At 44.3% G+C, this 14,615-nt stretch overlaps 1 protein-coding gene across 1 annotated transcript in view; it reads right to left on the reverse strand.

The window, feature by feature from the left end:
* The window catches only part of DIS3L (DIS3 like exosome 3'-5' exoribonuclease), a 38,889-nt gene that overhangs the window by 19,583 nt on the left and 4,691 nt on the right, over nt 1-14,615 (reverse strand). The window contains exons 3-4 of the mRNA XM_049777664.1: nt 5,162-5,290; nt 2,016-2,151 (exon numbers count right to left, since the gene is read on the reverse strand). Of these exons, the coding sequence (XP_049633621.1) occupies nt 2,016-2,151; nt 5,162-5,290 (265 nt within the window). The remainder of the gene's footprint in view (nt 1-2,015; nt 2,152-5,161; nt 5,291-14,615) is intronic.

Here is a 14,615-nt window from a genome sequence, read left to right on the forward strand (position 1 = left end):
CCCCGCCCCAAAATTCTGGCCTTCCATCTCACCAGAACTTTATACTATCTCTTTTTTTGCTGTTAGCCTTCACCTCTGTGTGGCCCTTGCTCACAGAGTTTGCCTGAGAAAATGCTATACAAAATAAAACGGTACTATAGTACTGGACGACAAAGAAAAGTAATTTTCACAAAAAGCAGAAAAAAAATGTAATTTTAGTCAACTGTCCTCTGCAGGAACAAGACATGATATATTGCAACAGAAAAAACAAGTGACACTGCCATTAATATCCGGCGCCCCTGGAATTCTCTGGCAGGCCAGAACACTTTTTTATAGCAGGGCCAAGAAAATTCTATTGGCAAATCTTTAGCAATACAAGCACCTGGGAACCCTTATAGAATCTACAATTCAAAACCCAACTAGACTTTCTGTGAACTGACAGGGGTAATAGAGGGCTCATTTTCGTTTCTGAATCAGAAAATGCTATCAGCTGGTGGGCCATAACTGAGCACTGGGCATAGAAGGGACCCGTACTTGGAGTGACTGACAGCCATTCGACTTTCCCAAAAGAAGCTGAGGAAACAGGAGAACCAAGTCGCTAGGAAAGTCCTATGAAGTGCTCATGAATAATGCTGTGATGTACACACCATGCTGATGTGAGAGCTGGCATACAACATGACTGCTCCCCTCCTCTGTTCCCATAAACTTCCCTGTACCTTAGTAAGCTTAAGGGAAGAATAAGGAAAAGAGGAAATAGGAGACTGGACTTGACACTGTTTTATGTGCATTTACAAATAATATAGTGGGGCAGAGCAGTAGCTCAATGCACTAAGCACTGGCTTTGTATGGGGGAGACCCAGGTTCCATCCCCAGCACTGGATAGGGCCAGAGCTATAATACAAAGGGTAGGGCACTTGCCTTGCACACAGCTGCCCCAGGTTCAATTACTAGCATCCTATATGGTCTTCTGTACACCACCAGGAGTGATTTCTGAGTTCTGAGCCAGAAGTAACTCCTAAGCACTGCTGGGTGTGGCACAAACAGACCAAAATTATAATGGTTAGGAGCTCTGATATCACACTGTCTATTCGAACTCTGACCCTCCTACCCACTACTGTGACCAAGTTATTGTTAAGATTTTTTTTCACCAATTAGGGTTGCTACAAGAATTAAATGAAGGATCCAGAGAGATAGTAAAGTGGAAAAGGGGCTTGACCTGTCAGAGTGATCCCTGAGCTCAGGGCCAGCAGAAAGCATGGAGAACTGCCTGGGGTGACCCCAAAACATACATATATACACGTGTGTATGTATGTTTTTTTTTGGGGGGGCCCACACCCAGCCATGCTCAGGGGTTACTCCTGCTCAGAAATAGCTCCTGGCAGGCACGGGGGACCCTATGGAACACCGGGATTCGAACCAACCACCTTTGGTCCTGGATCGGCTGCTTGCAAGGCAAACGCCGCTGTGCTATCTCTCCGGGGCCCGTGTGTATGTATGTTATTTTTAAATAGAAAGCTAAAACCTTGCAGTCAAAATAGTGTTTGGTGACAAAACCTGTTAGTGATGACTATTAGTTGGGACCATATTAAACTGTCCTATAGTAAGTTGAAACAACAGAATACAGGCAACTCCTGTACTATAGAGGTAGTACAGTAATCTAAACACAGGTATAGACTCCCCCCATTGTCATTATGCCTCATCTTGCTCTTATGGTAAATACAAACATGCTCTACAGTCAGTGATGGTTGACAGGGCCTTCATTTGCCCACAAGAGTTTCCACACACATCTGCACTCACTAGCCCCAAGTCTTGGGCCCCAGTTCTGACAGTCACAGGAGTCTTCCCAACTGGTGTTGTCCAATTTAGTTTGGAAGGAAAAATAATGGATAAATGAGCTGGGAAAGAAGGGCATGTGATTTGGTGCTGAAGTTTTCTTCATGCTTTCTTTTTTATGCATTACAAAGGGAATATTTTGGGGGACCATTTAGAAAATGAAGGCACACAAGTACATATATGTATATAACTACTCGAGATACCTTGAAGGAAATCACAAACAATCCCTCGGTTTCACTTCCATATTGCTGAATTGCCTCCTCATCTTCAGTCACCATAACAACTGGCATCCGGTCCTGGCAATGGTGATAGTACCAGACAGCCGCATGGTAAATGCTCCTGGAAAAGCAAGGCCATGGGAGCCCTCCTGATACAGGTACATGGGCATGCACGCACAAGCACACATGCAAGCATAAACAAACACTGTGCCTCAGAACCTTACACCTGGCTCTGCCTCTGCTGACCCCTGGCCTGTGTCCACTCAACACTTGCTCAGCACCTGGATTAGATGCTTCCAAGTCTTGGTTCTTAAATTGTGGGTTGTGATTATGGGATTCTAGAACTTTTGATGGTCTGTTTTTGTTTCGGAGCCACATCTGTTTGTATTCAAGACTATTCTATTCTTAACTCTGTGCAAGGAATGACCTCCGGTGATACTTGGATATGGGATCAAACGGATCAGTTACATGCAAAGAAAGTGTTTTATTTCCAAATTATCTCTCTGAATTGGGTAATTTAAAATTTTGGGATTCAAGTGCTTATCTCTCAAAAAATTTTTTTATTTTGTTTTAAGATAGATTTGTTTGTGGTTTATAATCAGCAAATGTTTGATTTATAGACCTATTTTACATGTCTTCATATCAAGGCTCGTGTAAAATTTTCTTGGGCAATGAGCTAAGTGGGGACTAAAGAAAGTCTGGATTCAATTTCAGGGCTGCTGCAGTGTTCCCCAAACACTACCAGGAGTGAACCTCAGGCCCTTATATAGCACCAGAAATAGCCAACAGGTGTACGAAAACAATGCAAAAATAGAAGAAAATTTCTTGGGTGAAAAGAAGTTGCAAGCAGACATGTGTTTAAGAAGTCCTACTCTAGGTCTATAAAGATGAATCAAAGCATTGACATATACAACCATTCTTCTCATTCTTTGGCATGTCCCAAAACTGGAAGACTACACATCTTGTCATACCATTTAATTGGAGGGCTGAGTCACACAGCACCACATGACAAGGGAAGATAAAGGACACTTTGAGGCTTAAAAATGAACAGGAAGAAAGAAAAAATAAAGGGGCCGGGCGGTGGCGCTGGAGGTAAGGTGCCTGCCTTGCCTGCGCTAGCCTAGGACGGACCGCGGTTCGATCCCCCGGCGTCCCATATGGTCCCCCAAGAAGCCAGGAGCAACTTCTGAGCACATAGCCAGGAGTAACCCCTGAGCGTCACAGGGTGTGGCCCAAAAACCAAAAAAAAAAAAAAAAAAGAAAGAAAAAAAAAAAGAAAGAAAGAAAGAAAAAAAAATGAACAGGAAAGTCTTCAGCTAAGAGAAAAACTTGGCTGAGAGTAGTTGAAGATCATGACCCAGTAAGATCTGGTTTTAAACTATGAAAATCTATAAAGAACCTGAGACTGGGGTCAAAGTGATAGTATAGCAGGTAGTGAATTTACTTTGCAAGGAATAGCCCTGAGTTCAATCCCAGGCATTTCATATGGTTCTGAGTAGTTAGGCGTGATCCCTGAGCACTGCTGTCAGGTGTGGCAAAAAAATCCAAAACTAAACACCAAAACAGAAACCCCAAGCCCACAAACCTATGGCAAGGACTCTCTTGTTCTATAATTTAAGAAACAATTCAGCCAGGTATAAACACTCAGTACTAAGTGCCAGGCTATGGAGTGGGCATATGTAATCATTCTGAGCATCCACATGTGACCCCATCAGAGAAAGATTTAATTTTCCATTTCTGGTACGAAGCTCTGTGGGAACTTAGAGGTTATAATTAAGGACTCAGTATGCATCAGTGCTTTGCTTAGAGAATTTAAATATTTAATGGAAAATAAAGAATTACACGGACATGGATAATTTAAATATTGTGTGAGGTTAAGACACACAGAAGCCAATGGTTTTCAGCTCCTGGAGTAGAGTAGCTGCAGCTAGTGAAAGTTTTAGGCCACCTGAAGAGCCTATTGCACTGTGAGGTTAAGGTAATGGGAAATCATCTTCAGCTAAGGGGCGGTAATGAAGTGCTCCAGATCCCCTTCGAAAGTGACTCAGGGATCCAACAAGGCTCTCAGAAATTACTGGCAGGATGAGACCTCCTTTATTGTTTCCTTCCTTCTCAGTCTCGCACCCCCCTCCTTCCCATTTCCAGCTACTGGCTGCAGAACCTGCCTCTTGGAGGATCAAACCCAGATACTGATTCCTAAAAGATGAACCAGCCATTCTCAGTGTGATACTGGTTAGACAGGCAGAGCAATAGGCAACAGAGAAATGGGGGTAACTTTAGTGGAAAGGCAGACTTCCCTTGGGCTAGTAAGGTAACTCAGCAGCAGAACACTTGTCTGATCTGGTCTGTGAAGCCAGGGCTTCAATCCCTGCGGAGGGACCAGGGGAGGGAAAGCAGGACTTCTGGAGACTGGGGAGAAGTGGTAGAGATCATGCTAAGCATGATCTAGTTCCTGGCCCTAAATGGCAGCCCACATGGCTGGGTGTGACACTTCTTAAAAAGAGGATAGAAGTGCTGGGGTGATAATATGATGGGTAGGGCGTTTGACTAGGGGTTTGGTCCAGGGGTCCCATTTGGTCCCCTGAATCCACCTGGAGAAAGCCCTGAGCACTGCTAGGTGTGACCAAATCTAAAACAAACAAACAAACAAGCAAAAACAAACCAGGGGCCAGAGTGATAGTATAGAGAGTCTTCCAGACCCAGGTTCAATCCCTGGCATTCATATATGGTACCCTGAGCACCACCAGGAGTAATTCCTAAATGCAGAGTAGGATTACACTGAGCACTGCTGAAACATACAAACACACACACACACACACACTCACACACACACAAAACACACAACACACACCAACAAAGTAGGACCCACTAACACATCAATATTAAAGGGGTCACTGTATCGATCTTAGTAGGCACAAAAATAAAGGAAAACTTACTCTAGTTACCTAGCTCTGCCCTCATAACAATCTCTAAAATAGATTTTGTATCCAAACAGCAGATCTAGAGTTCTGACACGTTAAGCGTACAACTCATCATGTTTAGTGTACAACTTCCATCAACTTTCAAACAGCTGGGGACACAGAAAGGAAAGGGGAGGATCATAGGAGATGCCTGGCCACATAGGGTCTTACCTGGTTTGCCACTTCTCTATGGACTCTGCTCGTTCCCGTGGGAGGTAACAGGATTGCTGGAACTCATTAGCAAAGAGAATGCAGTCCCGACGAGCATCCCTCAGCAGGTTCCGTAGTTTGTTATACTGCCTGGGACACACAGCAGAAACACAAATCTATCAGAGTCCAGACTGTTGACTGCCAGCTATTGCTAAGAATACAAAAAGGTAAGGCATTTTATTTCATTTGGGTTTTGGAGTCACATCCAGTGGTGGTCAGACTTACTGGTTCTTACTCAGAAATCATTCCTGGTGGTATTCAAGGGACTATATGGGATGCTGAGGATTGAACCTAGGCCAGCCACTTGCAAAGAAAGTGCCCTACCCAGTCGCTCTTACCTCTCTAGCCCCAGAGGAGGCATTTTAAAGCAAAAGATAGATTCCTTAGAACCAGAGTGATGTTAGGTAGGAAGCTTGTCTTGCACATGACTAACACTGGTTAAGTCCCCAGCATACCATGATCCCCTGAATCCTGTAAACTCTGAGCACAATAGACTAAGCCCCAAGCATGGTCAGGTAAAGCTCAAAATCCAACCAAGCAAATAACAACAATAACAAAAAACAGAGCAATAGGGCCAGAGAGATAGCACAGCGGTAGAGCATTTGCTTTGAATGTAGCTCACCCAAGGATGGACCTAGGTTCGATTCCCGGCATCCCGTATGGTCCCCCAGCCTGCCAGGAGCGATTTCTGAGTGCAGTGGCAGGAGTAACCACTGAACACAGCTGGGTGTAGCCAAAATACAAACAAACAAAAACCAACAAAGAAAAAAACAGAACAATGTCTTTTTTAGGGGGGGGGAAGAGTTTGGGTCACACCCAGCAGCTGCACTTGGGGGTTATTCCTGACTCTGTGCTCAGAAATCACTCCTGGCAGGCGTGGGGGACTATATGTGATGCTGGGAATTGGACTAGGGTCCATCCGGCGTTGGACGCTTGCAAGGCAAACGCCCTACCACTGTGCTATGATTCCGGCCCCCAGAGCAAGGTCTTTACATAAGCTTCTATATCTGGAGTAATTGTCTGGAGTTCTATGGCCTGAATCTCACGAATTAATTTGTGGCTACTCCAGGTGTGTCCTCTCCTCCTCTCCCCATCCTACTATGCAGCTACTTTATTCAGCCTTATCCCAGTGAGTCTCTCTTACTGGCCCCCTTCAAAAGTTCAGAGGACACAGAGGCAAATACTTTAGTCCTTTATCCTGTACATAAACATCTGTAAAAGATGTGAGACCTTAGTTCATCTTACTTTTGTTTGTTTCAGGGCCACACCCCAGTGGTGCTCAGGGGCTACTCCTGGTCTCTGTGCTCAGGAAGTAACCCCTGTCAAGGCTCAGGGAACCATATGGGATATTGGAGAGCAAATCTTGGTGGACCATGTGTAAAGCAAAGGTCTGACCTGATGTTCATCTGCCTCCTACTTCTAACTTTCTGACAGTCCTAGAAAAGGACAGGAAGGTAAATGTCTGGAAATGTATCTTGGATTTGATTTTCATGAATAAGGGTTAGCTTCATCTGACACACAACTACCACTTTTATTTTAATATATATTTTATTATGAGGTGGAGGTTAAGACCTGGTTGTATCAGGTGACCCTACAGAAAGATGGGATCCAAATCATGTACAGAGGTAGCTGCACATGAGGCAAGTGCCTTTACCTCTGAACTGTGTGTCTAGCCCCAGACAACTAATCATTTTGAAGTGTCTTCCAGGAAGCCTTTTTAACAATGCTGGCTGTCATAAATTAAACAGGACGTCTCATTTAGGTCAGAAGATCGAATAGAAACTGTTGTTTTAAAGGACGCCAACTGTTCGTCAGGGCTGGAGCAATAGTACAGAGGGTAGGGCACTTGCCTTAAACGTGGCCAACTCCAGTTCGATCCCTAGCCCCTCATAGGGTCCCCTAAGCCTGCTAGGAGGGATCTCTGTGTGCAGAACTAGGAGTAAACCCTGAACACCACTAGGTGTGGCCCCAAAACAATAAAAAAGGTAAATTTTTTTTTTTTTTGGTTTTTGGGTCACACCCTGCAGCGCTCAGGAGTTATTCCACATAATAACTGATATTAAGCCAGATGTTAACTTAACATAATAAAGTATCCAAGGTAGAAAACAGGCCTTTAAAATTAGGTGATTTTTATTTTTGTTTTTGGGCCACACCTGGCAGCACTCAGGGGTTATTCCTGGTTCTGTGCTCAGAATTTACTCCTGCCAGACTGGGGAGTCCATATGGGATGCAGGGGATTAAATGTAGGGGTTGGATTCGTGCAAGGCAAACACCCTACCCACTGTGCTATCATTCTTTCCTCTCCCTTTGTTTTTGGTTGAGGTGATTTTTTTTAGTTTGTTAAGAAGTTTGTTTTTATTATAACACCATAATTTAATTTACCAAGTTGTTTATATACAGTTGTCTTAAACAGTAAATGTTCAAACATTAATTTCACCACCAGTGTGACCTTCCTGCCACTAGTGCCCCCAGTTTCACCTACCACCTTTAGCCTGATCTCTTGCAGGCACAAAAAATTCACTTCATATTGTTTAGAACAACACAGAGGCAAACAAAATTATCGAAACTTAAATCAATGAAGACCAAGTTACTAAATATCTCTCAGTGGTGTTAATGAAGTCACTGTCTAAGGATTTACTTGGCTGTGGCTATTGCTACTTGAACTTTCCATGTTAGTGTTTAAGTTAAATGAGCTTGGTGATCTGAGCAACTGCAACCTTCAGCATTCTAATTCTAAACCACCTGAAAAAGAACCATTAAGAGGGCCAGAGTAAAGTGGGTAGGGCACTTGCCTTGCACATGGCTAACCTAGATTCAATCCCCAACATCCCTTATAGTCCGCTGAGCCTTGCTACAAGTAATTCTCTCTCTCTCTCTCTCTCTCTCTCTCTCTCTCTCTATATATATATATATATATATATGTATATATTTATTTATTTAAACAGCTTAATTACAGATATGATTGTAGTTGGGTTTTGGTCATGCAAAGAACACCACCCTTCACAGTACAACATTCCCATCACCAATGTCAGATCTCTCTCCTCTTCACCCCATCCCCACCTGTACTCTAGACAGGCTTCTACTTCCCTTGTTCATTCACATTGTTATGATAGTTCTCAATGTAGTTATTTCTCTAACTGCACTCATCACTCTTTGTGGTGAGCTTCATGTAGTGAGCTGGACCTTCCAGCCCTCTTCTTTTTTGTCTCTGGGAATTACTGCAAAAATGTCTTTATTCAGATTTGATCTCTGGCATCCCATATGGTCCCCCAATCATCACTAGGAGTAACTCTGGGTGCAGAGCTAGGAGTAATCCCTAAGCACTGGGTAGCCCCAAAACTAAAACAAACCAATGAACAAAACAACAAAAGACTCAACCCCAAAAAGAAACTGGGCAGGATTGTGGTATAGGATCCATCTTCACACACTGCAGCACTCTTCACAAGAGCCAAAAGGGGGGGAAAATATTTCATTCCATGTGGAATCTTTTCGTTTATTTGTTGTTGTTGTTTTTTTTTTTATTGTTTGTTTTTTTGCCTTTGAGTACGTCAATGGCACTTAAGGGTTACTCCTGGCTCTGAACTCAGAAATCGCTCCTGACAGGCTAGGGGGACCATATGGATTGCCGGAGACCAAACCCAGGTCAGTTCGGGTAAGCCACATACAAGGAAAATGTCCTACCCTACTGTGCTATTGCTTAGGCCCTCCAGGTGGAATCTTACTCAGCCTTAAATGCTGCCACATGGAAGAACTTGAAGAGTTTCTACTCACGAAGTAAAACAGTCACCAACACACAAACACTAGAAGATTCCACTTCTCTGGATTTCCTCAAACTATCAAATTCATAGGCAGTAGAGTGGAGAGGTGGTCTTAGGGAGAAGGGGAAAATGGGAAAAATTCTGGGGACTGAGTGGTGAAAGCAGCACAATAAAGTGACTAATTAGTGCCACCGACACTTCAAATGTCTAAAAGGATGAAATTTATTGTACATATTTTACCAGCATTCAAAAAAAAAAATAGCAGGCTAGGGAGACAGCTCAAAGAATTGATGAGTGTCTGCTTTGCATATGGGAGGCCTGGGTTCAACAACCCATGTTCCCCTGAGCACTGTGAGGAATGAATCCTGAGCCCAGGTGATATAAGTTCTAACATTCCAAATCCCAAACCCAGTACCCAAACAAAAACAGCTGTGCTAATTGTCAAGCCACAATAAAACCAATAAAACCTTGTCTGTGGGACAAAGGTCCCCAAAGGCAATGTAAGCATGGGAAGACCCAGAAAGGACAAGGAGGCATGTGGGTAAGGTGACACCGATGCCAGAGGAAGAATGAGTTAGTAAGGGAAGGATAAGGAACAAGAGAAGTACAGAGAGACAGGGCGTGTGATGCAGCTCACCTTGGGAACATCCATAACAGTAGTTCAGTAAACATTTTCCAAATGAGTGAACTCACACCCTTTCTGACCACAGCAGTCCAAAGTAAGGTAGCTGGGGCTGGAGTGTTAGTATAGTGGGAGGGACGCTTGCCTTGCACATAGCTGACCTGTGGTCAATCCTGACATCTCACACAGTTCCCGATAGCATCACCAGCAGTAATTCATGAGCATAGAGTCAGGAGTAATCCCTGTGTGTCACCAGGTATGACCCCCAAATTAAAAAAAAAAAATCCCAAAAATCATAAGGCGAGCTGTCTGAGAAAAATAAGAGCCCAGGCTTCATGTTCGTCAGGGCATCTGTCCTCATGCCTTCCCTTTGGATGCAACGTTCCCCAGTGCTGGCCTCTCCAAGAGGTCACTTGGTGATAATTTAATAATGCACCCATACAATGCAAGTGTTTCCCCACAGAGTACAGCCCTGGGAGGCTTGCTGCCAATGGGAATAGTGACGGTCCTCATCAGTATGTAGGAAGATACATAACTGAATACGAAGTATTTCCCTCCTTTAAGTTTCACCCACCTATATTTTCGTTAGATTTGTAGTGTGTTTCCATTTGTCAGCTGCTGATCTATCAAGCCAGATAAAACATATGAACAAATGGCAGAGAATATTAATGGGAGAAGCAGGGAACAAACAGCGAATCACTCTGAGTGTGACAGTCGGACTTTCTGGTAGGCACGTAGGCACTTGGTGATAATTTAATAATGCACCCATACAATGCAATCATATTTTTGCTAGTCAGGATTGGTGATGCAGATGGAATTAGATATATGAGCATCCCACAAGGAGCAAGCAAAGAGCATCATGGTTTTGCAAACAAAACAACTGTACCGGGGGCCAGAGCGATAGCACAGCAGCGGGGTGTTTGCCTTGCATGCAGCCAACACAGGACAGACACTGGTTCAAATCCCGGCATCCCATATGGTCCCCTGAACCTGCCAGAGGCAATTTCTGAGCATAGAGCCAGGAGTAACCCCTGAGTGCCGCCGGGTGTGGCCCAAAAATCAAACAACAAACAAACAAACAAAAACCAGAACAATAGCAGCCATAGAGCCAAGTACAAGCAAACTAGATCTAGTTTGAAAAATCCCTACTTATTCATCTGGTGTAATGACTTCCAGATTTCCACTATCGTAGGAGGTGAGGTGGGCCATGAGTAAATGTATCTTCTTCAAACTTATTTTTGGTTTTTGGTCACACCCAGCAGTGCTCAGAGGTTACTCCTGGCTCTGTACTCAGGGATCACTCTTGAGAGGACTCGGGGGACCATGTGGAGTGTCAGGAATTGAACCTTGGGACTGCTGCATGCTAGATAAGCACCTTTACCCATCCTATTTCTCTAGTCCTAAACTGCTGAAAACCTTGTTCAGTTTATTTATATTCAAAATTTTCAAAGATAGGGGCCGGAAGATAGCACAGTGGTAGGGCGTTTACCTTGCACGCAGCCAACCCAGGATGGAAGGTGGTTCAAATCCTGGCATCCCATATGGTCCCCCAGGCTTGCCAGGAGGTATTTCTGAGCACAGAGCCAGGAGTAACCCCTGAGCACCACTGAGTGTGACACTCCCCCCTCCCAAAAACAAAAGAAACCCAAAATTTTCAAAGATAAATTTTGAATTATCAAACACTTATTGTCAAAGAATTATTCAAAGATAATCTTACCTACAAATGCAGAATCTGCTCCCCTCCAACTTTATTTAGGGACTCAAGTGAGCAGCCCATGCCTACCTAGTAGGAGCACTCACAAAATCTGGAGTATTCAATACTGAGACTCCTCCATCCATTTTCTCAGCACCCGCAGTCTCTTACTCGCTTTTAGAAGTCCTCAAACTACCCCCCCTTTTTTTGGTTTTTGAGCCACACTCGGTGATACTCAGGGGTTATTTCTGGCTATGCACTCAGAAATCACTCCTTGCTTCGGGGACCATATGGGACGCTGGGGGCTCAAACCACAGTCTGCCCAGGATCAGCCGTGTGAAAAGCAAATGCCCTACCATTGAGCTATCACCCCAGTCCCCTTCCCAAAGAATTTTTTTTTTTTTGGTTTTTTTTTTTGGGCCACACCCGGTGACGCTCAGGGGTTACTCCTGGCTATGCGCTCAGAAGTCGCTCCTGGCTTGGGGGACCATATGGGATGCCGGGGGATCGAACCGCGGTCCGTCCTAGGCAAGGCAGGCACCTTACCTCCAGCGCCACCGCCCGGCCCCAGCCCTTCCCAAAGATTTTAAGTACATGTTTCAGTTCATAATATAAACCAATTCTACTTATATTAAAAGTAAATTTTGGGGACTAGAGTGATGGTGCAGCAGTAGGGTGTTTGCCTTGCACGCGGCTAACCTAGGACAGACTGTGGTTCGAACCCTGGAGTCCCATATGGTTCCCCCAAGGCAGGAGCAATTTCTGAGCACATAACCAGGAGTCATGGGATGTGGCCCAAAAATAAAATTTTTTTGGTAAGGTGGAGGACAGTACAAGAGTAAGCTCTATTGGGAATAAACTTGCTTTATTGGTTGGCTTGGAAGAGGTTTGACTCACACACCAAGTCAGCAATTCTTGCCTACATCGTTGCAAGAGGTTTTCCTAGAGAAAATCAGGAAAACTTGTTATTGTTTTTGGGCCACACCTGGCGGTGCTCAGGGATTACTCCTGGAGGGCTTAGGGGACCATATAGGATGCTGAGGATTGAACTTTGGTTGGCTATGTGCAAGACAAATGTCCATTTGCTGTATTATTGCTCTGGCCCCAGGAAAGCTTATTTTTATTTCCTTTATTTATTTGGTTTTGGGGATAGATCCAGTTGTGCCCAGAGGTATCTCTGTCTCTGTACTCAGGAACTTCGAGTGGTGCTCAGGGAACCACTTGAGGTGCTGGGGATGAAAACAGGTTTGGTCACATGCAAGGCAAGTGACCAATAGTACCCACTATTATTTCTCCAGTCCTGAAAGCATATTATTAGAATGGGTGGGTTGCAGACTATTATTGTTTAACAGAGTAAACGATAAATTCCCAATGGTTTCAATTAAAAAAAGAGTGGTTTAGGATGTACTTTGGGTTTATTAGTGGAGGGAGGTTGATACTGGTGGTGGAAATGGCCCTGACTCACTGTGTATCTGAAATTCAACTATGAAGAACTTTATAGATCACAATGATTTAAAAAAAAAAATTCCCTATGCTCTAGTCCCCTGATGTCTTTTCTTTTGGTTTGTTTGTTTTGGGGGCCACACCCAGTCATGCATCCTGGAACGCCTGGGGGACCAAATGTGGTGCCAGGGATTAAACCCAGGTCAGCTGCGTACAAGGCAAGTGTCCTTCCCTCTACTATACTATCACTCCTGCCTCACACTCTGTCTTACTGAAACAAAGTAGGGGTCGAGCTACATTTTTGTTCTGTTTTTTTTTTTTTGTTTTGTTTTGGGGTCACATCTGGCAGCGCTCAGGGGTCACTCCTGGCTCCAGGCTCAGAAATCGCTCCTGGCATGCTCGGGGGACCATATGGGATGCCGGGATTCGAAACACTGACCTTCTGCATGCAAGGCAAATGCCTTACCTCCATGCGATCTCTCCGGCCCTCAAGCTACATTTTTAATGGCATCTATTTTGGATCTTCTCAGTGATGGCCTGCTTCTGCATGGCCATTTGGTATCAGTGTCCATCCTTTCTAAAGGACTCCTCTAGTCATGACCTCTAGTCGCTGCCCTTAAGACCCCTCCCCTCTCTCTACATAGTAACTAAACCCAATAGCTCAATGGCTCTGAAAACCTGCGTGGAAGCCTAAGGTAACAAGTTCAGTTTCCAATAGTGCCACATATAGCAAATACAATCCAGGCAGCTCCCCTTTGATCCTTGGTGCCAATGAGTGCTTTCCATCTGCACAGGAGCCAGTTTTGTGTGAACACCATGAGTAAAAGGGTTCAAGCCCCAGTGAGTACTAGGACATGGAACTCTTGGTGAAGCTCTTCGTAAGCACTTGTTTTTTTTTTTTTTTTGGGGTTTTTTTTTTTTTTTTTTTGGTTTTTGGGTCACACCCGGCGGTGCTCAGGGGTTACTCCTGGCTGTCTGCTCAGAAATAGCTCCTGGCAGGCACAGGGGACCATATGGGACACCGGGATTCGAACCAACCACCTTTGGTTCTGGATCGGCTGCTTGCAAGGCAAACGCCGCTATGCTATCTCTCCGGGCCCCTTCGTAAGCATTTGTAGCAACCAGGAAATCTGTGAGCAGCACACTAAAGATTGTCCCCCTGGAGAGTATCACAACCTGCTATGTGATGTCCAACAAACAGTATAACGAAAATGCAAAAGTACCACAGCAAGGCACATATAAGACCCCAACACTGCAACAAGGAAGGTGGGGGAATGAAAACAAAAATAAGTATCAGAAAATGTAATGGTAGCCTTCTTTCTCCCTTGACCTCACATGTGTAAATCCATTACTAAGCACTGTAGATTAAAAAAATATATATATCTGGGCCCGGAGAGATAGCACAGAGGTGTTTGCCTTGCAAGCAGCCGATCCAGGACCAAAGGTGGTTGGTTCGAATTCCGGTGTCCCATATGGTCCCCCGTGCCTGCCAGGAGCTATTTCTGAGCAGACAGCCAGGAGTAACCCCTGAGCAACGCCGGGAGTGGCCCAAAAACAAAGCAAAAAAAAAAAAAAAAATAGCCAAGTTTATTCTTCTTTCACTGAGTATGTCTTCAAGGTCCACTTATTGTATTGCAATCCCTGTTATGGCTGAGTAATATTTCATCATACACAGACACCACAAGTTGCATGATCTTTGATGGACATTTAGGCTTTTCCATTTTGGCTATTATGAATAGAGCTGCTATGTACATTGTGCACATTTTTTTTTAATATGGACATATGTTCACTTTATTCTATATGTGTTTTTTTTCTTTGTTTTTGGTTTGAGGCTATACTTACTGGTGCTTAGGGATCACTCCTGACTGGGCTCAGGGAACTCTAAGTGGTGCTGGGATC

The sequence above is a fragment of the Suncus etruscus genome, chromosome 1, assembly GCF_024139225.1.
Source record: "Suncus etruscus isolate mSunEtr1 chromosome 1, mSunEtr1.pri.cur, whole genome shotgun sequence".
Taxonomy (NCBI): Eukaryota; Metazoa; Chordata; class Mammalia; order Eulipotyphla; family Soricidae; genus Suncus; species Suncus etruscus.